This window comes from Seriola dumerili, unplaced genomic scaffold (assembly GCF_002260705.1).
Source record: "Seriola dumerili isolate Sdu_G_001 unplaced genomic scaffold, Sdu_1.0 BDQW01000998.1, whole genome shotgun sequence".
Classification (NCBI taxonomy): Eukaryota; Metazoa; Chordata; class Actinopteri; order Carangiformes; family Carangidae; genus Seriola; species Seriola dumerili.
In genome coordinates this window covers 65,001-91,131 of record NW_019175253.1, presented here as the reverse complement: position 1 = coordinate 91,131, position 26,131 = coordinate 65,001, and the positions used below count along the sequence as shown (strand labels likewise).

At 42.8% G+C, this 26,131-nt stretch overlaps 2 protein-coding genes across 3 annotated transcripts in view; both read right to left on the bottom strand.

Annotated features, from left to right (window-relative positions):
- Window positions 1-252: 252 nt before the first annotated feature.
- Window positions 253-14,021, bottom strand: LOC111237543 (calcium-binding protein 39-like). Of its 2 annotated transcripts, XM_022766670.1 has the most exons (9): window positions 13,817-14,021; window positions 6,882-7,008; window positions 6,399-6,563; window positions 6,129-6,247; window positions 5,864-6,032; window positions 5,304-5,363; window positions 3,968-4,033; window positions 3,373-3,516; window positions 2,836-3,015 (listed from the first exon to the last, which is right to left on the bottom strand). In XM_022766670.1, the coding sequence occupies exons 2-9, from the start codon at window positions 6,981-6,983 to the stop codon at window positions 2,836-2,838; spliced, it is 1,005 nt and encodes a 334-aa protein (XP_022622391.1). In that variant the 5' UTR covers window positions 6,984-7,008; window positions 13,817-14,021. The 2 variants fall into 2 exon arrangements, with proteins under 2 accessions (XP_022622392.1, XP_022622391.1); XM_022766671.1 differs by lacking the exon at window positions 13,817-14,021 and having other exon boundaries at window positions 253-3,015; window positions 6,882-6,983.
- A 1,936-nt stretch (window positions 14,022-15,957) lies between these two features.
- The window catches only part of LOC111237545 (guanine nucleotide exchange factor DBS-like), a 31,717-nt gene continuing 21,543 nt past the window's right edge, over window positions 15,958-26,131 (bottom strand). Inside the window, exons 5-30 of the mRNA XM_022766678.1 lie at window positions 26,119-26,131; window positions 25,716-25,832; window positions 25,483-25,632; window positions 25,270-25,394; window positions 25,022-25,136; window positions 24,817-24,936; window positions 24,214-24,405; window positions 23,938-24,129; window positions 23,694-23,847; window positions 23,556-23,608; window positions 23,345-23,424; window positions 23,148-23,214; window positions 22,935-23,050; window positions 22,788-22,857; window positions 22,574-22,666; window positions 22,395-22,487; window positions 22,184-22,309; window positions 21,875-22,096; window positions 21,692-21,784; window positions 21,504-21,582; window positions 21,342-21,414; window positions 21,137-21,243; window positions 18,552-18,661; window positions 18,351-18,463; window positions 18,045-18,148; window positions 15,958-17,924 (exon numbers count right to left, since the gene is read on the bottom strand). The exon at window positions 26,119-26,131 is cut by the window's right edge and continues 101 nt beyond it. Coding sequence (XP_022622399.1) covers window positions 17,845-17,924; window positions 18,045-18,148; window positions 18,351-18,463; window positions 18,552-18,661; window positions 21,137-21,243; window positions 21,342-21,414; window positions 21,504-21,582; window positions 21,692-21,784; window positions 21,875-22,096; window positions 22,184-22,309; window positions 22,395-22,487; window positions 22,574-22,666; window positions 22,788-22,857; window positions 22,935-23,050; window positions 23,148-23,214; window positions 23,345-23,424; window positions 23,556-23,608; window positions 23,694-23,847; window positions 23,938-24,129; window positions 24,214-24,405; window positions 24,817-24,936; window positions 25,022-25,136; window positions 25,270-25,394; window positions 25,483-25,632; window positions 25,716-25,832; window positions 26,119-26,131 — 2,857 coding nt within the window. The 3' untranslated portion in view covers window positions 15,958-17,844. The remainder of the gene's footprint in view (window positions 17,925-18,044; window positions 18,149-18,350; window positions 18,464-18,551; window positions 18,662-21,136; window positions 21,244-21,341; window positions 21,415-21,503; window positions 21,583-21,691; window positions 21,785-21,874; window positions 22,097-22,183; window positions 22,310-22,394; window positions 22,488-22,573; window positions 22,667-22,787; window positions 22,858-22,934; window positions 23,051-23,147; window positions 23,215-23,344; window positions 23,425-23,555; window positions 23,609-23,693; window positions 23,848-23,937; window positions 24,130-24,213; window positions 24,406-24,816; window positions 24,937-25,021; window positions 25,137-25,269; window positions 25,395-25,482; window positions 25,633-25,715; window positions 25,833-26,118) is intronic.

The following is a 26,131-nucleotide window of genomic DNA, read 5'->3' as shown; positions in this document are numbered from 1 at the left end:
TCTTTGTATTGTACGTCAGATCTTTTTTCTGTTGGTATTTACGTTGTTAAAGTGTTTCTATAAAATATATGGAGACCATTCAGTATGATCCTGGAAAAAAACCCTCAGCCTTTGTAGGTACACATCTTAACTACTGGCATTTAAGGAAAAAATGAAAATAAAATTCTTATAATAGAAAATATACGAGGTTTGTTTGGAAGAGTGAAATTATTGACATCAGTAAAAATGACAAACGAGCACTCACACAGAACGTCTGCATTCCCATCCTTTTATTTTGCTGCGAATGTGGTACAGTAGCATCCATGTGGAAAATAAGGTGGCTGCTCTTCGTTGAGCGCATTGGGAAGAAAAATGTGGAGCTTTCTGCTTGAACCGTAGTTGTAAAACAGGCCAAGACAAAAAAAATAAAATTAAAAAAAAAACAACAAAGAATTCATTGAGTTTGGCTCAAGTGACACATGTGATGTAAAACTGGTCAGTCTACATTTGCATCTCATGTTTTATTCTGATATAGTATAAATACTGTCACAGCTTTTAACATCCAAAGTAGCTGGCATTTTTTATTTTTCAACCAAAAAGAAAAAACAAAGACAACTTCTATTTTTTTCTCCCATTTTTTTTTTAAAGCAAAATTGCACTTTACATGTTTACGATTGTTAGTCACCCTACTGTACTGTACTACTTCTTTTATTTCTGTTTGATTCACTTTATTTAACACGAGACGGCTATGAGTTTGAAATTTACTGCTGCTTATTTCAAAACTTCAATAGAAGCGCAAAGTAACCTAACGATGCCGATCAAATATTGATTAGAAAATAAATTCTGAATTTTACTGACTTAGAAAATGGAAAAATGGTCATTTTTCATTTCCAGCTCAAATATAAAACCAACAGTGTTTTTAAAAGTGTTTAATCCTCGCTGATTTTGCACATTTCAACTACATGTGCATTTTTCACAGTTACATTTCACCATTGAATCCTGTTACAGATCAACTTTGGCCTCACACGTTTTCAACACAATTCCCAAATGACTTTTTACAGCTTGTAATCCACATATTGAATTAGTGCTACTATGGCGACAAACTGGTTGTGACTCCGTACACAATGGCAACCGATCAGCTGCAAAAAGTTTCAAATGTGTATTTGACAGCGTAACTCAAATATAGTGAGTTAAGAGGTTCACTGCTTAATCGCAACAAATATGTTCCATCCAGAGCATATTTTCATCATCATAATTAAGCTCCCCCTAGAAAGATAATGAAAGTACAAAAAAAAGAGAAGAGAAGAAGTAGGGAAAACACACCAAACCAAAAAGGCACCTCTGAATCTTCTCTCCCGTTTCTTTTCTAACGCCGACATCAGATCCAAATCAGAGCGACACAGAACAAAAAAGAAAAAGAAAAACACAAAGCGCCGTCTTCACAGCTGCTCTCCTCTCTCGACGAGGGGCTCCCGCCTCACAGCAAAGTGCCTCCTTGTTCATGTTCACATTCACAATGGCAGGCACTCACCTCAGGTGTACAAACCATAAACTGTACAAGACAAGAAATGAAACTATATGTAAAAAAAAAAAAAAAAAAAATACCATCAAGCAGTGTGAAAACGGTGATCAACAAAAGAAAAAAAAACATTTGAATCATCATATTATTTTTTTATCATACAGAAAGTGCTATCAGCTACCAGCAAAGAGAACCAGTGATCAAAATGATTGAAGCTTACTGTACCGATAGCAGCCCATTCAATTACAAAGGCTCTTCATTTCAACGACTTAAAATATGCTCACAACTACTATTTTTCGTTGGCAAGCTGTGGTCAACAGTGACTGAAACCAACCGTCTCAAAAACACTTCTATTCTCAGTCTTACTGGAGCTAACTGAGTTCATTAGATTGGCACGGGCGGATGCTCCTGAAGCTTATAAAATTATATTTAACTGGAAAGAGTTGGCGTCGCACATTTAACAACAAACTGCTGCATGTTAAACTAGTTCAGATTAAGCCTCTCAAACTGCAGGATCACACTGAGAAAATCTAATTATGTCCAGCCAGAGCCGGTTTAACCTCCTAAAAATCTTTGTGATCTTGTAAAGCAGTTTTCATAGTTAAATCAGCCTTTATATAATGTGCAGCGCGTCCCCAGCTTCAGAGAAATGCTTCATCACTAATTAGCTACAACATTAACTTTTTGGAAGACGAGACTTGTTCTGTTTCAGTGTGAAGTTCAAGTCTGATGATGCTTTTTAGCTGTAGATTGAGAAAACTTCAGCAATCATTAGATTTGGCAGCACAAAAACAAACAGACTGAGAATGTGTTTCACACTTAAGATGCTCTCATCCCAACCAGACATGTTGACCCAGCTAATAGGAAAAAAAAAAAAAAAAGCAGAAATTCTTCATTATTTTTCTGATTTGCAGCTACTTCATTTAAACAGAGATTAACTCGTGCGCAGCGACGGTGATTAAAAATACAAAAATGGTCACGTCTGTTTGTTCGACAGCCACTCGACCATTCTGGCCAAAGCTTTTGAACCGCTGGTTCTCCTGACAAAAAAAAAAAAGCAAATCAGCTGCCTCCAACACCATGAGTTGTGGCACTACATGCTACAGATGAAAAAAAAACAGAGATTTCATGAAAAAAATTTACAAAAGATCAGTGATTGAGAACTACTCTTGCACAAGTTTTTAATGACCCAACAAAGAGAAAAAAAAAAAGACAAATAACGTCTTGAAGATTTTTTTTTTTTTTTAAATAGAATAACCATCATTGTTAATGTGTTTTTTTTCTATGTGTTCTTATTGATAAAAAGTTGGGGTAGAGGGAAGGGGAGGGGAGCTTCTCTAGGAGGCCGGTTTCTTCAGATCCCTGATCTGTTTGATTAGGTACGTCTTCTCGTCGTTGAACTGCTCGTCGTCCGCGCGGTCCTTCTGGAAGTTGCTCAGGAAGTCGATGAGCTTGGTCTGGTTCTTGAGCAGGATGTCGATGATGGGCTGCGTCTTGTTGGGGTTCGCTACAAACACCTGAAAATAGACGTGTTTGCTTGCATCAGATCTCACCTACATTTATAATACACCTCTGCTGTTTTGCAGATGGGAAAACATTGTGTTTTCTGTATTGGCTTCGGTTTGGGCCTTTGGACATCAGCTCATAGACTTTGTAATAAGCCCGTATGACAGTTAATCTATAGATTTAGATTTAGAGTATGCACAGAGACAGGAAAAGACACACACTGCCTGTCTGACATCATTCAGTGTCATGTCAGTCCTGCATGTTACAGTCAAGTCAAAGTAAAACTGCAGCTACACAGACACTCACTTCAGGGTAATTCATTACTTGTATTCTGCTGTGCGGCGTGCATGAGCGAGGCGTTTATTTACCTTAAACACATGGAAGGCCTCAAACTGGATGTTGGGACTCTTGTCTCTGAGCAGATTCATCATCAGCTTGAGATTCTCAGGCTTGCTGATGTAGCGCGTCATCACCGTGAAGTTATGTCTGTCCAGTAACAGCTCGCCCAGAAGCTGCAGGAGAGATTTTTTAGAACAATATGACAAGTAAGGATATATTAGAGAAGTTATTGTCTCTTGGCTAGAAGTGTATATTTAGGCTTGATGCTGGTGTCAGGAGACAAACTGTGGTATAGACAGACAGACTGAATGATGTTAAAGGTATCTGTTTACAGCAATGGTGGCTAAGACTTAAGGTGTTGGAAGTCTGCAGTTCTTTTTTAGTTTTGTTCAAGCTTTGGAAATAAGACGGTGGAGAGAGGAGTGAGTGGACAGCTCCCTCTGTTGGCCCAGGGAGGGTGTAAACTGGGACCCTGACTAAACAGAAGGAGCTGGCGCCATGGCAACAAACAAACAATCCCTCACTGGCTTCCCACACACAAACACAGCTGTCCAAAAAAACACAGCCAAAGCTCCGGTGAACCAAGGTCACAAAGACAAATCAATACGTGAGTCAGGGCCAAACCTTTAGGGACTGCCTCTTGGTGACGTAGTTCTCGGAGTGCAGCAGCTTCTCATAGTCTGCAAACACCTGCAACGACATAACAAACACACCTTATTCAACATTATTAACCGTCTGAATTAGAATTGGACACTTTTGACGTGTGTGTAGTTCAACATGTCAAGTCCGCCTGCGTTTTTGGATACCTCTCCCTTTGCCTCCAAGGAAAACTAGCCATTTTTAAAAACACATGCAGTTTTACACGAGGAATGGAGGAGTGGGAGAAGTCAACCCTTTCTTCCATGTCATCTTAAAACTTTCAAAATAAACCCCAAGCTCTGCCAAGTACCTTTATCTCAGAGCAGAACTTGAGCCATGATCCTGTACAAGAGGTGTTCATCATCCTTAAGTACCATAACCACAATTATTAGTAGTTTGTTTGTGTGTGTCATGGAGCCTGAAACTAACTTGTGTGGCTCTAAATTTACATGGGCAGGTCACCAAAGTCTAATCAATGTGCTGTGTTTCAGCTCAGCTTTGTCACAGGCTCCTGGATCACATCGGCTCTACCGGGCCAACGCGCCACGTCGTCTCCCGACAGGCGCCACAGTGACGCACAGATATCTGTCAACATACAACATGCATGTGAAAAAGGTACTTTTGTGTTCAGTTTCTTCAGGCTGGTCCACCCCCCCACCCCCCCTCCCCTACCTATGAAAGGGACCCCTCTGCCTTGGGAAGCTGACAGCATAGAGCAGAGCTTTGTATCTAGTGACGTGACGTGGCGTTGTGACACTGACAGGACTTTCCAGGGATTCACTTTTCCTGGAACTTTAAGTGGATTAGTCAGAACTTTATTTCTTACTCTCACATATCTGCCCTCTTTTCCAGCTTATTCAATAGACCCTCACAAGGCCTGTGTGTGACCAGCGTGTTCAACGAGACAAACCTTTTTTTTTTTTGGGATACATGACTGGGCCATTGAGCGCCGCAGTGACTGACACCTGATCTGGTTACATGCTGTATGTATCTGTGTATGTTTCCTCTCTGGGGCTCTTCCTGGTCAAGCAGTCAGGACGGTGTTTATGTTTTTACGCTTCCAAATAGATGTTGCGTGACCTGAGCGGGAGGCAGGGTGTGTTGCATTGATGTGGTTTACGGGTGGAGGGGGGAAGGCACGATGCAAACATCAGAGGCTTAAATAGTTCCACCTGGTAACACTGGTTCAAAATAACATGGCAAACTTGCATTGACATGTGTGGCAGCTATTACAGTCTTCCTTCATGTGTTTTCCAGGCCGATCCTCTCTGAGGGCTGAGCTACGGTGTTGGGAAATGTGTGTGCGAGTCGGTCCACTCACAGCATCGTAGTTCTGTTCGAGGTATTCAGCCACAAGCACTTTGTGTCTTGTCAGGAGATCCTGCGAAAGAAGAAATAAATCTATCAGGTAATATATACTTTATATTATGTAGTTCTCTGTGCTCTATCACCTACAACAGCTTCTTTCTGTGTTCTATTTTTAACTCGTCAACTAAACCATTAGACGAGGGTCTTATCTCGCCAGTATCAGTAATGGATTTATCTTCTTGTCCAATTTTTAAAGATGTAATTATATATTTATTTGTTGGGAATGATGCTTAGTGATCAACAGGAAAAAGAACTGTAAGGGATTTATCATATCAAACCTGCCTCATCCTAACCCACCTTAAAGCGTGGTTCACCCAAATAAAAGAAAACAGTATCTCACCATGCAGATCGTTTTGGTTTAACTTGGCTTTAAGATATCAGTCTAAGATTTTTGTATCCGCCCCAGGTTTTAACTGGGAATAAAAATGTCCCAAAAAAGCCATAAAATGTTGAAAACTGGCGCAAAATATTGGCTGATTCCAACCGATATCAGTCAAATTCCAACTGAGGTACCTTGAAGGTGGCGAAGGCGTCAGAGGCGATGTCGAAGGTGGACATCTCCACGTAGTTGAAGAAACTGTGGAAATGATCGGAGTGGAGAACTATCTTGGCGAGCGGCTCGTGGCGGATGCACTCCCTCAGCATGATCCCGCAATTCAACGCTACCTGGGGCGTCTCGTACCTTCAAGCAGAGACGAGAGGATTTGTGTCACCTCATTGGAAGCCGTCAGACTGTGGACAGCATGTGTGTGTGCGTGTGTGTATGGGTGTGTCTCACCCTTTCAGCAGTATAAAGAGGACCTCTTGGTGGGAACAGAAGTATTCGACAGTGGGGCTCCTCGTCCCGATCTGCCTCCTCAGGATGTTGTTGAAGATCTGACACACATCCTTCTTCCCCTAGAAACACACACACACATAAAGTCTCAAGTAACAAATCGACAGCATTTATTGGTATTTTCCCCATCGTGTTTCTATGGCAGCTTAATCATGAGAGGCGTCATGCTCATGATGCTGCAGGAGCGACTCACAAAGAGCCTTCTCTCCTCACCTCAAAGTCTATGACCTGCAGGTTTTCTACCAGCGATATCAGCAGGCCGCTGTTGTACAGCTCCTGGGCCAGCTGGGCCACAGTCTCGGTGTGGGGCTCCTTATCGTTGCTCCCGTACAGAATCTCCTTCATGGACACCAAGCACTTGGACACCTCCTCAGACGCCTGCGGGACAGAGCGGAGGAGTGGGAGAAGAAAGGGGAGGAGAGGTGGAGTTGAATAGGTTAGATTAGGAGTCGTGGTAGTGGAGGTGGAAGAAGGAGAAAGCTGCAACTGACTTGAGCCTCAGCTTGGCTAGTTTTGTGTTTGCGTGTGTGTGCACTTGTGAGAGAGAGTACACTCTCTTGACAGTGAAGTGTCAGGAGATGACAGGGCCAGGCTGTTCCATGCTCTAATTTCACAGAGGGCTGTCACCCCCGGGCCCCTCGACACCAAGGCAGTTACTTACACACACACACAGAGAAACACACTGTCTTTCTCTACCTTGTCTGTCTTCTTATCCTGCTTGACTAGGATGGCCAGGTTTTCCTTCAGGGTCCTGACGATGTCAGCCGGACTCTTGTGGGATTTACCGAACAGCGGCATGATGGACACAAAGTGGCCTTGGGACCTGGGAAACAAACAGACACACACAGCATATTGAAAGAGCAGTCGGTGATGACGTGTTTGCAATAAAAAAATAATCAGTATCATTTTCATATGAGTAGGATATGTCGGTTTTTCTTTCCTCAGCTCTGTAGTCAGTTCATGACAAAGGGACTTCTGCTTCCTAACATTTATGTGACATTTAGCAGCTCACCAGCTTGTGTAGCATACAAAGTAATGGAGGAAAGCCTCATACTAACTAACACAGGCATCAATATTTAATGAGTTTTCAAAATTCTGCTAGCATTTTATCAACCAAAATGTTTTTTTATAACATTAACAAACTTTTTTGATCAGGATGCCTCAAATTTAATCATTTAAAATTTGACATTTCACTGTTAAAAATGAACAGTGCAGAGCAGAAAACAGCAAAAATGAAGTTAATACAAAAGTCAAAAATATCCCATCAGGCAAATGAGCAGTAATTCATCAGTCGTGAAGAATTCCTGGAACGGGTGGATTTTTAAACCTCTGTTCTGTCTTCATCCAGCTGGTGTGACAACTCAACAAAAGGCCGCTGAGAGAGAAATAAGGAGATGACGTGTGTGTGTTTGTGTTTCAGGATTCCTCCACCACCTCAGAGACAAATTCCAAAGTAATCTCCGGTCTGCATGAGCGACAACTTCGGCCCCTCTGACACCCGTCTTCATATAATCAAAGTCATAGTCAATATATTAGATAGTTACGTAACGGCAGACACAACGGAGGGGTTTGTTGGGATTGTCTGCTTCCAACAAACCTCAAAACCAAAATATGTTTCTGAATACAGAGGGAGGCAGAAATAGACCCTGCAGTTACAGAACGCTTAGAGAGAGAGAGAGAGAGAGTCGGAGGTACTCTGCCGCATCTCGGTCCAGTTACCGTCCATACTTTAAACTTCATCCTCAAGGATGTACTCATGCTTTTCACGGCTTATTATAAAGGAGAATGTGACAAAATGGGCTTAACTGAGAGTAAGTGGATACACTCACTCCACAGATCCACAGGTCAGTCAATAACTAACCGTGGATCAGCTCAGCAGCAAAACTGAGTCAAGATCTGAGGTAGTCCAGGCCCCATTTGATACTGTCTTGACTGTATGTGATGCATGTAATTGAGTTTTGCTCATTGCATAATATCCGTGCAGGCCTCGGGTTGTATTTTGCCCTGGTACTGTCAGAATGTCACGGACTGTTTGGGCATCAACAGTTAAGAAGGTGCCAGTAGATGCACAGGAGGTTAGTACAGTGTTCTGTTGCAGCCACATTATGGATATACTGATAGTGATGGGTGAGCCCAAGGTCTGGCAATGTTAGTCCTGTACCACCAGAGCTGCACGTGCTCATTAAAGTCTGTCACTGCAGGTTTAACTTTGTCGACGGCATAAACCCAAACAGAGAGATTTTGGTTTACTCTCTGACTGAGTGTGTGAGCGGTTAAAAGGAATCAGGAAGCAGCAGTGGCCCTCACAATCCAGGCCGGGTCAGGAACAGGCAGAAAACTTGTGACTGCTAATCCTCATCTGGGAATGTAAAAAGGGCATTACCCCCCCCCCAACTCTAACTCCCACCTTCATTCCTCTCCATCCAGCTCTGCTACTGTTCCTCCCTCCATCCACCGTCCGTCGGTTGTGATTGATGGAAGAGTAATGCTAAATCACTTGGCACACAAACTGAAGGAGTGATCAAAGTTGAGTTGGGGAGCTTTGTATCCTTTATAATCGGCGATGGCGACCTCGCACAGAGTCGGAGCCAATCAATATTGCATTGCAGTTGCTCGCATCTGAACTCCTGCCGCTCGCTTGTTATTCTTGACGGGTTTTGTCATGAAAATGCTCTGATGGCAAACGTGTCATCAGCTTCCCTGGCAGAGTCAAATATTATCAACTTATCCACTCGTAACAAGATAACAGCTGCAGAATCGGGAAGAAATGAAGGTAGCTGTTAATTAAAGTTCAAAACAATAAAAAGCATTCATTTGTGAAATTACATAAGTGGTTCTTCAACACCCGCAAAAACAAGAAAACAGCTCGAATTGGAATCACAAGGTTTTCACCTGACAAAGACAAAAACTGAGCTCAGCGCCTCAACACTGACTCACAGTGTTCAACCTTTTAATTTGGCCGTGGAGGATTGATTTAAAGGTTTTAATTATAATTCTCTCTGCTGTGGTTGAGCGTCATCTTTTACCAAATGAGCCAGCTTTTCTTTTTTTTTTTTGTGTGTGTTATGTTGATGTTTTTTTTCTTTTTATGCGTTTATTCTGACAGAGACAATGGCATCGGTCAGAGGGAAGGCTGCTGATTCACATTTAGCAAATGAAATCACATGGAAGAAGATGACTGATTCACGCACACACACACACACACACACCATCAGAAGGTCAGACTGAACTTGAGGAGCTAATTTGCTAAGACAGAAAAGATCCATCAATAAATTGGTGAGACCTCTTCCTCTTTGTTCTCAATGTGACCAAATGCTTGTTCAGATCTTACAAAAATACAACTTTCAGGTGTGAGACTTCCCAATAAAAAAATATAATAAGGCTCCTTCTGTTTCTTCATCACATTATGTTACAACTAGCCCAGTCAATATTTGTTAAAGGCTTAACAGGCAATGAGGAAGTATTTATCAAAAGAAGGGACCTGCTCTTTCACAAGCTTTCCTGCTTTTTTTTTTTTTTCATCCACTCATGTACAGGCTCCTGTGTCGCTTCTGAGTCCAACATTTCCCCTCTGTCGTCCGGCCTCGTCGCTGCAGCTGTGACTAAACGTTTCGGATTATTAAAGAATACTCAAAGGGTCCGGTTTAATCATCTAATAACACGTCTTTGAGTCCTGGACAGCTTAAGCTCCAGGTTACTGTGAAGCCTTCATTTTCACTTGGAGCCTACTTAAGACTGACTAAATGTTATGTAATGGAATTAATCTGGTGCCCACTGGGCTTGAACGCACACAGCTAGCTGCTCCGCTTCACTATAATCTAACAGGGAAAGGCTCCACACGGCCCTGAATATTCATTTTCCTGCTGTAATCATGGCACTAAACAAGCTTTAAATACACATATACAGAATAAAGCCAATTTCTATCTGATTATAAAGAATAATTTCACTCTTTAATTTCAAGCAGTAAATCCTTTTTTAATTAGTTTTTCCTAGAAAGAAAACTTTCTGCTTTGTGTTTAATAATTGTTTTGTATATTTGTTACTGCAAGGATTAATTAATTAACAAAATATTCAAATTTTCTGTTAACTGACTAATCAATTAATGGGATAATATTTCAGCTCTAATCTCAGGGCTTCCTGTTGGTGTAAAAGAAAAACTATATTCAGTTTATAAAGGCAAATGTCATGAAACCATTTTCAAATAAGCTACTACTAAATTTCAAGTATTAAATACAGGTATCAAGCTTTTATTTTACAATTCATAGCTACAAAATGCTGCAGCTACAACTAATGATCAATTTCTCAATTAGTAGCAGTTTGTCTATAAAAAAAAAAAAAGTCGGAAAATTGCGAAAACTGGTCTTCACGCTTTCCTAAAGCCAAAAATAACTTCTTCCAGCCAACAGTCTAAAACCAATTGACACTCACTTCGCTATCAGAAGCAAATCTTCACTTCTGAGGGTTTTGAAGTAAATATTATTTGGCGCTTTTGCCTGAAAAATGACTTAATTAGTGATTACCCTTCTGTCAACGGACTGAATGATTGTTTCAGCTCTACAAAAAAATCCCCATATCACATGCTCAGGAGGTTATCGGCCTCCTCGCTTATCAGAATATTCAGCGTAGATTCCTTTAGCACAGACTGACGACATGTTTCAGATGGCAGCAGACTCCTCCTGGATTATCTGTGGTGCGACCTTTGCTGTGACATATGGGCCTGATGTAAAAGCAGACATCTGAAAGAAAATACCCTTCACTTTCATGCGCTGAACAGTCGCTCAACATGTTGTCAATAATTCAAGCCGTCCTACACGACATGCTCTGGAGCTGCTTGACTGAACATAAACATGACTATTCCAATATTGTACTCATACCTTTAAAGTAAACATTCTCCACCTGCAATAAATTTATGAATGACCAATAAAGCTACATAGGCCAGGCCCACTGCCCTCATCAAACACTTAACGTAAGTGTGTTAAATGCAATCTGTACAGTAGTGGGTGGATTTGATGACTAATCCAGTGTCATTCCAGCGAAGCGAGATAGCGATCCATGACAGGAGCCTTAGAGCTAACGTAGCAAGATAGTGATGCATCACACCTACATGCCAGTCAGCCAGCAGTAGTAGTGACTCCAGATGTCACACTGGCTCATGGCTCAACTTGTCATGTAATGCAAAACGCTCCTCAAACCACGACTCCTGCGTCAGATTACATGTCTTCAGTTATATTCAAATTCAAAGTGGAAATATCCAGATAGTTTCTAAGCACCCCATGTGAAATATTCAACAATGTGATGAATGTACTGCCTATTCAAAGAAGAAGAAGAAGAAAGGTGGCTGCCTCTGATTGGACAGCACTTCTTCTCGACAGTCAGGATCGCAGACATTCATGATGCACTGTAACGCATACAACTGGAATTTAGGTATTCAAGGAGGAGCGAGGAGGATTATTTAACCCTCGAACACTCACTCGCTCTCTCAGTATAAATCATTACTGTTAGTATATGATATACTGATATCAGATATGACTTTTTTTCTAGGAGTGTGTCAAAGTGAAACCAATTTAATGATGCTGAATAAAAACATTTTGAGCACTTTTTAAATCAAAGGCCTTTAGGTTCCACTTGATAGCACTTGAATTGAAGTAATCAGACTCAAAATCTCAAAGTCAGGAAATACACCCAGACAGAGAAATGAGAACAGATGATGCTACATCACAGCCCATCTCAAACTACAAAGAGGCCTTCTCAAGTGCAGGCGTTCACAAGCAGATTGTCCTCTCCGAGGCAACCTGGAAGGAACGCTCCCTGAAAAGGACAAACATCAGCTCATCAAGTGCATTCTGGAGATTGATAATGATGTGAGAAGCCCCCCCCCCCTCCCTTTTTAACTTTGTCTGGAAAAGAAATGTCGAGCCCTGATGCCTGCCTGTGTTGGATGCACTTCACTGAAGCGTAAAGAAACAATTCAGTTATGGCCTCATGTATGTCCATCTGCTTTGATAAACAGTATCATTGGCTGAGGATGACACTCCAGGTATACAAAGGCTATCAGATGGATGAAAAAACTTTTAGGCCCTTTGTTAAGTCTGACAGGCAAGTCTTCCGTCCAAATCCACCTCCTGTGCTACAGCATTATGGCAGACACCAACTCCAACCACAGCTTTCACCCTAACCTGCATATTTGCAATAGTGAGGGGCAGTACTCCGCCTTGGACGCCAAATTCAGGGCAAAAAAAACCTTCTAAACTTCTCTTTTTCAACAGTAGGCTCACACAGACTGACAGACCTGGTTTATAATGTACAAGTTCTCTATCCACTACTAAAAAAAGGTTACTTGTTTAGGACAGTTTGTAGGTTTCTGCAGTTATATGTAGGGTTACTATGGGTTAATATTCTGAACCAGTGACAGACAGGCCTATCCTACCAGCATATGAGAGCCTACTGTATCTGTCTATATGTCAAGGCAAATGGAAGTACATAGAGGAACACAGGATGCTACGTAATGTTGCATACAAAATAAAAGCAGCATCAATTCACTCCAGAATTAATTTAGTCTGAGAAAAACCTATAACACAGCAGACTGAAACTTTCCAATGAAATAAACAGTATTCAGTCATTCTCAAACCCAAATGAATGTAAACCACTCAACCTAACATCCCAGTAATCCATGTGGACATACAATATGACTCTGCACAATATTGCAATACCAGACAGCATACTAGCAAAGACAATAAGGCTGCAGGCAACAATCATTTTCAACTGATTACTCCATGTATTGTTTATTTCAATTAATCAATTATTTGGTTGACAAAATGTAAGAAAACAATGAAAGAATGCCTTTTACAGTTTCCCTGACACCCCAGGTGACATCCTTAAATCGCTTCTTTTGTGCATCCAACAGTTCAAAGATATTAATGTTTCTGTTAAAGGCTTTAATATAACAGACCAAAGGGGCAAATCTTTCCATTTGAAATGCTGGAACCAGAGAATGGTTAACATAATTACTTGGCTATGAATCAGTTATAATTATTGTTGGCAAGTAATTTTCTGGCAGCCGACTAATTGCTTAAATGACTAATCATTTTAGATTTTTTACTGCATATTGCAGTTAAAGTTTGAAAGCTTTTATTTTGAAATATGTGACCGGAAGCCACATTGTTTTCATTCTGGTTAGCCTGACGGTGGTTGTCTAAAGTAACGTAGCAGAGAGGAAAAAAACAAAAACAAAATACACACACTGTATATGCGCTGCTGAAGAATTAAAGACCCCATGAACGACAGTGTTTAGATGAATAAGAGGTTGTGGAGCAGACGGCAGTAAATAGCAGATAAGGCCGCATAAACAGTCCCAGACAATGTGATTTAACACGGCTACACCCCTCTCGCCTCCGGCTAAACTCCCTTTTTGTTTGACAGATTTCCAAAGCTAATCACAGTTGTCTGCATCATTTCAGGAAAAAAAACTGCTGAAAGGGACGTTAGGGCGCTCTCGTGTATCAGCATAACAGACATTTTAATTTGCCAACCCTGACTGAAGTTCTCAAGACTGTCAAGGGCAGTTATATCTCACCATTAGGTTAACTGGAAGCTATTGCTCTTCGACAGTATGGGCTAGAAATGATACTTACAGTGGGAAGATGTTTAGTGGGGTATCTTTAAATGTCTTCACCGCTTCTGTCCCGGTTCACAGCGCAGCCGAGACTCCCAGGTAGCCTTTACTGGTCACGCCAGGGCTGTTTGTTCGCAGGAAAGTCAGCTAAAATGTGAGCGATACAATTTAAAATGTGGGGAATCTGTTAAGAAGGCAGTGCAGAATTCCATCTGGTCGCTTTCCAGCCTTACGTCAAGCCAGTGTGGAGAAACTTTGAAGCTTCCGGTGTAAGGCTTCAGAATAAAACACCCACCAAACCTCATCCGTGTAAACAAACAGAAGAATAAGGAGAAGAAAGGTTAAAGGTCAGGCTAAAATTGACACAACTCTTTTTGATACTGCCTTTATTTATGAATTCAAACCATATTTTTCTTATTCATACACTATCTCGCTGTCACACGGACAAAGTTGCTTTATAGACCATTCGCGTCACTTCCGGTAGTAGTCCGGCTAATGCTTGCCAACTTGACACATCTGTATCTTTCCAGCCGCTGCTGAGTCTCGTTCACATCATCTCATATCAAGTCCTTCATACCGCATTTGTCTCACATGTTACCAAATTATATCTCATAAATACAAAGATAAGTGTGATACGTACATTTAAAATACCTCACGAGATATAATTTACCTTTTCTACGAGCGAGAGGACAAAATAAAGGCGAAAGGAGAGACTGAAGGTCGGATGATAAACTTATTGGAACGAAGCCCAGGCCATATCATGACAGTCTAAACTGGAGAAAGCCCATTGGAGGTTACGTGACACGTGGTTGAAAATACATTTCCGTACAAAAATACATAATTGATAACACTGCCAATGTAACCATGCGTTTTTATGCTGAACGCCAATAATTAAACTAGTAAAAATTGATAATCTATTAAAAACCTTTCTACCTAATATTTACTTTTTCTGTTTAAAGTGTTCCAAAAGCCTACACACACTCACACTGGTCTAATTGACAGTGTTGCCAGCTAAAATGGTAACATTAAAAATTAAAATGAAATAATAGCTTCAATTCCCATTAAAAAAAGGCAACGTCTTATAGAGGAAACCATGTCAGACTTTATTAAAGCTGCTTTTCATTTTACATACAATTCAGAATTACATATTTACAAATATACACAGATATGTCTCATTATAATATCTTTATATCAACACCATACTCAGTAGATATACAATAGGAAAATAAAGACAGTGGTCGCTGCAATGTGCTGCATAAAAAGAAACTAAAAAATATAACCCTTCTCATCTCTCCACCCTCCAAGTAAAAAGTACAAATAATTCAATAAGCTTTATTGTGTGATCATGATCGAACACTGACAAGTTTAGTGCCCATGTCAGCTTTCATTAGAGGGCAGAAAATAAACTCTCACAATATACAACAGTGCCAGGTAAAAAATACTTGCCTTGCTCAGGGCTTTGATATGAGAGGTTTTATGAACAACATGCCACAAAGAGTGATCATAGACAGAGAGACTCACAAAAAAAACAAAATAAAAAACAGGATCCTCTTCACAATACACATGCTCTCGAGGAAAACGATGCGAGGTATAGAGAGGACACATCTGTACAAGTGTAACATACATTTGTCAGTTTTACAGAACTCACATGGATCAACACATAATGCCAGCCACAGTTTACTCTCTGGTTTAGCTCACAGTTTGACACCGAAAGATCTGTAAACTTTTCTTTTTCTGGAGAAGAACCTTTCCTTTCACAGGGAGGACATGCAGTTTGTGATTTAAGTAAAAAAAAATAAATCTTTAAAGTGGTTCTCAACAAAAAGAGCTTAAGAAAAATAATTAAGACCTCTAATCATAGCTGGGACAGAGTTTCAAAACCACAGTGGTGTTAATCATGGCTCTGTTAACCCAGTGTACAAATACAGCTCATTCTTAGTAATGGATGGGTGCGGCTGGTCTTAGTGCAACAGCATGCTGCACTCTGTATCTGTCTGTCAGACATTCAACATCAAGGACGGCAAAAAGGAAGAGATTGTTTTACAGTGCACCTTACAGTAGAAATCTTGGGATATAAAAACCATGTTCACCTTTAAACAAAAAACAAAAAAATACAAGGGAAGGGAAGGAAAAAGGTTGTCATTCAGTGTTCCTTGTGTGTGTGTGTGTGTGTGTGTGTGTGTGTGTGTGTGTGTGTGTGTGTGTGTGTGTGAAGAGGTGTGTCATAGCAGCTGGTTGTGCTATCAACCTGTATCAACATCCTCCTTTCCATTGTGAAACCAGACCAATCAGGGCCAATCAGGGCTCAGCTATGTCACCACCCCTGCTGTGCAATTCACACCGATAGTCAGACTTTTTTTTTTTTTTTTTTTGCACCTTGTGACTCCACTACTACCATAACCCAGCTACATTGCGGTGTCAGGTAAACAGATATTGCTGTCGGTGCAAACATGTTGAGCAGGTCTGGGCCCTGGTTAGCCCTGCTAGCTGAGAAGCGGCTAGTGTCACATGCCTCAGTGGGGCTGGGAGCAGAGGAAGAGGACAAAGCCTGGTTTTGCTGCAGCCCGCAGACAGGTGAGCAGAGTGGCCCTGACACAAAAACACAATACACCGTTACTGTATGTGCACAGAATACTCAGATCTATGTGCATCTGCGTTTGTGGGAGCCTTGGACCACTTTAAAAAAAAAAAAAGAAAAGAAAAAAACCCCAGCAGGTGAATGCATAACACTGATCCCACTATTATCACCACATTACAGCGTAAACAATGCTGTAATTCCTTGTGTATAAATCTGTTTCAACTGGTATTTGTGGTTTAACAGCCTTTCTGAGGGTTTGCGACATAAGCATGTTGGATTTGCGCCCAACAACACGCAACAATGCACACACACATACAGACACACACACATACAGACACACACACACACACACACACACACAGACATTAAGTCGACACAAGCAGGTATGCAGTCGCACCTGCCTGCCCACGCAACTTCTTGGGCTTCCTGAGAGGTAAATCCAGAGCAGTTCAGAGGCGAGTTAGACAATCCCTCTTATCAAAAAAAAAAAGAAAAGAAAAAAAGTTGCTTCAAGCTGCCGCTCGCTTTGTTGGAGAAGTGCAAGACACGTGACCACCAGGTAGGGCTGTTGGTGACATTCACCTAGCGGTGCGTTTGTGTCGCTTAAATTGTAATTAATACCATAAAGCAAGGGTGAAGGGAAGCTCTTAATTAGAAAATGTGGGATGAATACAGCATTCTGCTTTGATACTACAGGGATTTAACACCCTGAATGCATCCCACGTACAAAGTAAAAGAAAGTTTACAAGACTTCCAGTGACTTGCCCTGAACCTGCTCAGTGATGCTCCAAGATGCACTGAAAGCTTTTTTTTTTCTTCTTCTTTTTCTTTTTCTCCTGTTGCAGCCAGCTGCCAGTTTTCACAGTGTACAATTAAATGTCTGACACTAAAGTCGACGTGTTATGTGAAATGCCAGGGCTGATGGTACCTGCGGATGTTTCACACAAAGAATCTATAGCGATGCAGTTATGTCGTCGACTTGAAGGGGTTACACGAGTTTGACACCAGCGGCTTTGGAAAGCTGCCGACACCTTGTATTTAGTGCAGATAATTAGATGCGTCTACTTCCATGCTACATAATCACAAGGCCTGACAGGAGTTGATTGATCACATGCCTTAACATGTCTGTTGAGGAACCATTTTTCCCTGATCTTTTCATTTTATCTGAGTTTTCTGCCTCTGGAATGAAGGATTCTAGCAAAATATGGATGTTTTTGAAGGTAAAAAGAAAATAATTCAAATGAGGGAATAACACTACCCAGTGGAAATAGGCTGTATTTCATTTGCAGATAGGAACAGGTGACTGTAAATACTGGTTTTTGGTCGGATCCGACAAACTGTGAGGTGCGTCTGTGTGATATAAAAAAGGACACTGAGATTCTGTTCTCCTGTCAAGAGTCGGCTTCAGGTTTTTTGTAACTCCACCTGGGAATGGTTGTAGGTGGAGGGATGGGGCGAGGTGGGGGGGGTCAGGGTTTGATGTCAGAAAAGCTGGTGTAGGTCTCACTGCAGCTTGAAGAAGTGCTGAGGTTCCCAGAGACGCTGCCATCTGAAGGACACAACGCACAAACAACATGAATTATTCACCCCAGGCGGACAGCAGCAGCCTTTATATCGTCTTTTAATCTGGACAAAAAATGCCTCGTGCAAACATTTCTATCACATCTACCTGAGCTGCTGAGTGACTGGGATGATTTAGACTCTGAGATGAGGCTGAGGAGGTTCGCCGCTGCCACCCAACCCTCCTTACAGCTGCGGAGGTTCCTCACAAACCTGCAGAGAATTACACAAGCAGTGACTTTACTTAATTATTTCCCACATGTATGATTTTAGAAAGATCTAATGAGCCCGTTTGAAAGCAGGAATCAAACTGTGCCCCCACCCCACCCCACCCCCCCACAGATCAGCTTGCTTTCAGAGCATTTTCTTGTTTTATTCACTGTGATTTACTCTCATTAGAAAAGTAGATATTTACCACTGTCCATCCTCTCCTTCTCTGATTAGCTGGACCACGTCTCCACTCTTGACAGACAGTTCCTGAGGTCCCGCCTTCTCGCAGTCTGCTACCACGGTATACTTTCCTGGAGCCTAAAGGAGGTAAAAGGTCAGTGATGATCCATACAGGAAACTTCAATATATCAATATATGGAAAAAAATTCTCCAGGTTCAAGCTCACCAGCTTCTTTCCTACGTCATCCTCAGGGTCAGAGTTCATGGGGTCCTCGCCGCTGGAGTAGCCGTCATTCTCCTCTGAGGCGTCCGCGGAGAGAGACGCCTTGCTCCAGCCTGCAGGTGGGTGGTAGTGACGGTGGTAAATTACCAAAAGCTTTTCTATCATAGTGTGACATATCCAATCCATTTGCACACACACTCCAAAACACACACACGCCAGCCCAAACTCAATCCCAGCGAGGATCAATGGAGACAGACAGACCCAAGTAAAACATCAACCAGACCAACAAAACAAAAATCACCGATTCCTGATCAGAGGAAACGGATTTGATTCATTTCAAAGGTGCTCTGACTGAAGTTATTTAAAGGGTGCACTGTGTATGTTTCCTAAAGCTCATTATTTTCCATGCCACACAGCAACGAAAACCCAATAGGAGAAGAAGAAGAGAGAGTGATTGATTTTAGGTAGAGTAAGCATCTTGCAAAAACACTCATTTAGCCTCAAGCTGAGACTTAAAATCTTACATTTCCAAGTGAAAACAGTAGAAAAGCATTTCAGTCTATCTTCAATTTGAAATTAAATATCTCACTCCAATACGAGGGAAGACAATAAGCCTCAACTCAAGGCTAAATGACTTAGAAAGTGGATATTTTTCTACACTTTACCTCTCGTGAAATAAAATCAATCGTGACCACCACAAACCACAGCAAGCACCCACAGTGGCTGATGCTCAGTGCGGCTCTGTACCTCGCCGCTTGCTCTGTAACAGACTAGAGGCGCTCATCCATTTGACTCTGCTCAGACTGACATGGGGAGCGGGCTCTAGACGGGGAAGTGGGAAGAAACAGCCGGCAAATTAACGAGACAGCCAGCCAGTGGTCGGGAGAAAAGCTCATTTTGTCGCGCCGGGAGAAAAGCTACGGGTGAGATCAGACTCTAGATCTGTTAGGATTCTTCACTGCGACAGGGGGAGAAGGTTAGTACAGCACAGAGATGGTCGGTTAGTACATCAGTCATTCTTACACAGACATTCATTAAGTATTCCCCAATGAAAATGAACACAGAATCGCCACAAATTAAAAATACAAGACTAGTGCAGAGATGATGAGGATGAGTATGACCTGTGGATGGAGGTAGAAAATGTTGGAGATTTTTTCATTGGTATAAATGTGTGTAAATTGGATGCAGGTGGTCTGTCTGAGGATTTTCTCTCTCCACACATGTATAACACTGCCAGGTTGAATTTAAGATGACAGGATATGATCACACATCCAGTTTCACCCTCCTACGTGGGACACAGGTGAAATCTACATAATAAAAAAATAAACAAGACCGGAGCACAGGGCTAGTGATGAGGGAGGGGGAGATGAGTAATGGCCCCTCTAGAATTAGACGTCCCCTATACTGGAACACAGATATACCTTTGAACCCAAACGGCGTGGGGTCACTCTTGACCGTGTGGCGTTTGGAGCCGTGTTCGGGGCTCAGGGCCGAGCCTGGCCACACGGGTGAGGGAGGGGAAAAAAGAAATTGAAGAAGAGGAAGAGAAAAGTGAGGAAGAGAACGGGCTCAGGGAAGCAAGAGTTTCACAGTATAATTAAACATCTAAGCCAGTGGTGCAGGTAGATTTATAATGTAAGGTAATGTTGACCTCCAGTCAGCGGAGTGCCAGACTTTTGCCACCAGGAGGCAGCGTTTCTCACACATAAGAACTTCACAGTAAAAGCTGATCTGATTTCCAGGCTCAGCAGGAGGCCCGTTACTGGAAACCTGCTAGTAACTCTACTGGTTGTCAAGAAAACACTTGATCCAAATTGATTAAAGAATATATCTGAATTTGATGCAGATATACATAAATATGGTGCTTTTAAGTATTTATTTAAATACAGCACTCTTAAGTCATTTCTAACCAAAATGATCAAATTCACAATTTTTGAATATTAGTACTGAATTGTTGTTAATGGTTCTGTCCTATGGTCAAGCCCCAGTTAACTTTTCATTCATAAAAAGAAGAATATGTTATTTATATCTCTTTAAAAGTTGCACTGTCTCGCTTTAACAATATATATATATAATCAAGTCAACTGTTTCAAAGACCTCCAGTGTCGCTCATGTTACCTTTTGGACTCTTGAGATTGCTGAAGCCCTGCAAAGTAAAGCGCTTTTTAGCCACTGAGGATCTGTCAGTGGTCGGACTGGTCACCGGTTCATCTGGAAGCAATGGTTTGAAATGGAAGAGCAAGGGAGGAGAAAGGATAGATGCAGCCCAGAATAGAAAAATAAAAAAAAAAAGAGGTAGAGAGTTGGGAAGAGGGGCCGTGAAGATGAAGGTGATGAAGAAGAGAGGAGTCAGATTAGAGAGAGTTTACAGTGAAGCTTTCAGGAGGAGCATAGGTGCAGTGTGAGGATGCAGCGTCAATTCAAACGCTCACCTTTGTAAAAAAAAAAGAGGTAGAGAGTTGGGAAGAGGGGCCGTGAAGATGAAGGTGATGAAGAAGAGAGGAGTCAGATTAGAGAGAGTTTACAGTGAAGCTTTCAGGAGGAGCATAGGTGCAGTGTGAGGATGCAGCGTCAATTCAAACGCTCACCTTTGTGTTTCGGCGAGGAAGAGGAGTTGGCGTCGGGGGTCGGGCCTGGCTCGGCCTTCTTCTCATCCTGCTTCTTCTGGCTCTTCTGACCGCTGCTACGGAAGGGACTGGAAAAGACGAGGAGAAGAAGAAATCACATCACAATAGATAAAAAGGCACGGGCGTGTTTTTGCTTCATACGAGTAGATGCTGCGGTGACACCAACCTGAGTGAGATGGAGCTGTTGTTGCTGGTGGGACTCAGGGAAACAGAGTCCAAGTTCTTCTGCTGACTGGCATCTGAAACAGGCAACAGTTTACTGCAGTAAAAGACAGAAGAAGAAGACAAGTGTGTGTGTGTGTGTGTGTGTGTGTGTGTGTGTGTGTACCTCTGCAGGCTTTGAGCTGTTGTGTCAGGACTTTACGGATCTCATTCACCCACGCTGTTTTAATCTCTGGTGTTGGAGCCTGATTAAGACAAATAATGACAATAATTAAGAACAAACAGAGACGGGGTTTTTCTTTAATGATCATTTTACTGTTGGAAATCCATATTACTCAGGCTTAGTGACCTCACCTGGACTATAAACACTTCTTCTCTGGAGTTGCACCAAATCTCAAACTTCTTGTTGTCTCCTTTAGCATTCTCTGTTATTCCCACTGCGCTCATCTGAGAGAGGGAAGCGAAAGGAGAGGACGTTACTTTTCTCTGCAGCTGCAGCAACATTAAACCCTTCACATGTGAACGACGCAAGCTTACACTGAGCGAGTGTTTGAAGCTGTACGATGGCGCTTTCTCGTAGCCCTCGCCGTTCTCCTCCCTCCTCTTACAGAAGAGCAGGGCCTTCTCGTGCAGGAACAGGTGCCTCTGCATTGGCTTGAACCGGGCCAGGTCCTTGACCTTGGCGTGACCTTTTTTATGCTCCGTCCACACGCTGAAGGAGCCTTGCATCAGCAGGCGGCCCAGCTCTGACAGGTTACCCTGAATTAAGGAAGAAGGCAGACGTGGGTTAACGGTTTGGGAAGCAATTGATCCAAACGGGTGTGGTTTGTTTCTAATTTCTCTGACCTCGTATCCTGTGATGGCGATGAGGTGCATGGAGTCATTAACAGCTTTAAGGATCCCCAGAATAGAGGAGAGAGCTTCCTGTAGGTCATCGCAGCCGTCACAGCCTTTACTGTACTTCAACAACTCCTGCAAACACAAAGTGGAAGATATCGTGAGTCTTCTCCGTCTTACGCAAAACTCACATACTAGTAGATGTGTGAACAGAGCGCACCTTAAGCAGTAGCTGGTACTTGGTGATTCTCTGGACAGGTTTAAGGAGGTAGGAGTCCAAACCAAGTTTATGTTCCAGTTTCTTCTGGCACTCCTGAGGCACAAAACACAAACCAATAAACACACCTTGAGATGATTGATCTAGAGAGTCACAAATAAGGTGGAAGGTGAGAGGCCGACCTGGAAGAAGGCACAGTCGGAGCACTGTCTCCACAAGCTCTCAGAGCGAGGTTTATTCTGGCAGTAAGCCTCGTAGATCTGCAGGTCCTTCATCTACACAACAGGTTTGTGAAGCAATTACTGCTTGGTTTCAGGATTGTCAAAATAGAATAATGTCTGTCACTGATTTAATTGGTTCTTTATGCATAATAATTGTGGAACGTAAAGTGCGTACCCGTTCTAAAAAGCAGCGGCCCACCAGTTCTGGGCAGTCAGTGTACGCTTCCAGCTCCTTTAGAAACGTCCTGGAGACAAACCGCAAATGTTTAGACCGTGAAATCAAAGTACAAAATTCAAATAACCCCAAGTGAAAGAAGCAAACCTCTTATGAAACTGGTGGATTTCCGACATGTTTCCAAACAGGACGTCTTTCTTGCTGAGCAGGGTGCTGGGGATGAGGTGAGCCATGGCGGGGTTGTCCATCTCTGCTGCATAGCCCTGGAGTTCAACATCACATACAACTTTTAGTTTGCGCGTCTTTTCGAGGGAAAACCGCACCGAAGCGCCTGTCTTTTAAGCCGGTGAGCACACTCACCTCCAGCACACACAGCAGCTCCTCCACATACGCTCTCTCCGTCTCCAGCAGTTCGTTCATCACGTGACTGGAACGCGAACACAAACCAAATCCAGACTAAGCTCCCAGTTTATCACGATGAGCATGAATGACAGTGTACTGCGACCTGAACTCTCTAACTCAACCATGAGGCAACAAAAATCTGTTTTCTCTCTTACCGCCGAAGCACTGCCAGGTTTTCTTCTTCTTCTGAGAGAGAAGCGTGTCTGGTGCCGCCGTTGTGTATGGGAGACTCCACCTGGAGACACACACATTGCATATTACAACCACATAACTTTGATAAAACATGTCTTTTTAAGATATAATCAAACGTTATGAGCAACTGATTCAGAAAAACTAAAAGAGACTGAACAAATTCTTGAATTTTACCTTCTTGCAGATGGCGTTATCTGCAGAGTATCTCCTCTCTTTCCTCTGTTGATCTGAACGACAAAGAGACAACAGTGTTTTTTTATTCCCTTATATGTAACCATGTAATCTGACATGTATCACTTCATCCGGGCTTACTGGGAGAGGATTGTGGAGACTTCACTTCAGGTCTTGGTGCTACTGGTTGGACTGGTCTGGTCTGCTTGGCGGCGAGTTTCTTCAAGCTGACGCGTCTCTTCTCGAACATCTCCTGGACTGAGCTTTGCTTCTGGAAAACTCTCTCCACCTGGTCCTGATGGAGACCAAACCACACGTTGCAGCAACTTAAACTCAAGTGAGAGACATCTCATACAAATGCCTGTTAGTGCCACTTCCTACTGACCCTGAGCTGAGTAGTGAGCACCGCCTCGTACTGGCAGCAGATGGCGCTGCGGTCAGTGAGGGTGTGGAGCGGTGCTGTGTCCAGGTACCGCTCCAGTTCCTGCAGAGCTGCTTCAGCTCCGTCCTGAGACTGACAGCGGTCCACAGGCTGGCTGGCCAACAGGAAGATGCCGTCCTCACACCACCGCGATGCCTGGGGGGGGGTTATGGAAGTGATGAACAGAAACTGAAAATATGTTGGAGCATGGTGCTGAAAGGAAAAGCTCATCATTCCTACCTTCTCCAGAGCGTGGTGGAGCTCCATCGCCCTGAGTAGGAGGTTCTTCTTGCTCCTCAGTGTGGAGCTGATCTCCTCACACACTCCCCTCAGCTCGCTGCACTTCAGCCTGATGGAGTCCTCGGCATAGTGCGAGTTTTCTATCAGCCTGTCGCCTTCACAGGCCAGGGACAAGGCACGGTCCAGTACATCCTGTTGAAACACATTGGAGATGTCTGTAGAATACTGGCTCGGCAGCAGACGGCAGGGGAAGCATCATCAATCAATCAATCAATCAATCAATCAATTGTCGATCCCTCTCTTTCTCCACCTTTTCCGTATGCAGAGTGTTCATTAGTTAATGCAGAATGGAGTGAGACGCCTACATTATGCAAATCAGTCAACCTACAGTCAGTCTTTCTGTCTGACTCTCTTACATCAGTGTCCATTCATATGTCAGTGAGTGGGGGACGGTGCAGGACATAACATTGATTATGTCATTATCCATATGGCTTCAAGGATGCAGCAAAGGTGAAAGTGTTGAGCGTGTGTTTTCTGTGCCACGTGAGCTGCAGGATGAATCAGGGCTGCATGTGTGTGTGTGTGTGTGTGTTTGTGTCTTACACAGGCTCTGTCCTCATGGCTGCCGAGCTCTCGGAGGACGTGCTCAGCATGGGCGGGGCTTACGCTGACCTCAGAGAAACCCGACAGCCTCTCTGACGTCACATCAAGCAGGGCGCGCACCTAAAAAAAACACACACACACCAGGTTAACCTCGTGTGGCTCAGCTGTCCAAAAAATACATTTCCCATGATTCGGCTCGACTCACTTCACGGAAGTGCTGTTCAAAATGGCGCAGCTGCAAACACTGTTCCAGCTTAGTGCAGTGACGCTCCCAGAAGTCATCGAACGCCGTCTCCGTTTCGTCCAGCTGACCCAGGAGTCTGAGAGGGAGGGGGACAAAGAAAAGGAAGAAAAGAGAGGAGGAGAGGAGGAGGAGTCAGAGGAGGAGATTCAATCATGCGTTCAGGGACAACTTCTTTATCGATTTGTGTATCCATGCATCCCGTCCTCTACCTCTGTACAGTAGCTAAGTTGTCCAGTTCATCGTGGGTCATGTTGTATTCGGGGTCTGTCTGTAGAGGCTCTTTGATACAGTCCAACAGGTGTCCTCCTTGAGACAGCGCCACCTGCAGGTCCTCCTGGAAGTTGGACAAATCATTTTTGTGAGCGAATGAAGTTTAACACAGACAGACATGTGGCTGGGTCGACATGTGCTATATCTCTCACCTTCATTTTATCCTTCTTCAGTGTGTGCGTGTGCAGCAGGTTGGTGGTGGCCTCGGCGTCATTGGGTAACTCTGTCTCTGCGAGCTCAGTGCCAAACGCCTGCAGAGTCTGAGCCGTGGTCTTCACCATGAGAGCGAAGGCCTCGATTGCCTGTGGAGGGATTTATCTCTTAGGTATGGCATATGTGCGCATATGGAAGGGGTGTGTTTCTTTGTGCATCTGTGTGGACATACAGTGCGGTGTGAGATCCAGCTGTCATGGCAGTATTCCTGTGTGCCTCCCAGCTCTGTGGTCAGTTGTCCTGGGTCGATATAAGCATGGAGCTCAGTCACCGAACTCAGCATCACCACCTGATAGAAACACACACATTAGTTATATTAACACATTATATTAAGTAACATAAAATACAAAAAGGAAAGTGAGTTTCAATAATAAAAGAATAAAAATCAATCACTTTTGTACTGAGGTAAAAATGTGTTTATCGTTTGTTGTCAGTCTGGTCTATTCATAGCTCTACAGTGAATTACAATGATGTAAATAATTAATTCAGTGAGTCACAGAAATACATGCATTATGTAGAGCGAGACTAAGCACAGACACATGCAAACACGTGCAGCGTACAAGTCGTACTGGCACCTTCATTTTGAAC

Excerpts from the sequence above, each read along its gene's own strand:
- LOC111237543 (XM_022766670.1), bottom strand. The coding sequence starts at position 6,983 with ATGCCGCTGTTCGGTAAATCCCACAAGAGTCCGGCTGACATCGTCAGG. Across the intron at positions 6,248-6,398 it reads TGCAGGTCATAGACTTTGAG|GGGAAGAAGGATGTGTGTCA; the intron begins GTGAGGAGAGAA and ends GTGTGTTTCTAG. Across the intron at positions 4,034-5,303 it reads TCGAACAGAACTACGATGCT|GTGTTTGCAGACTATGAGAA; the intron begins GTGAGTGGACCG and ends ATGTCGTTGCAG.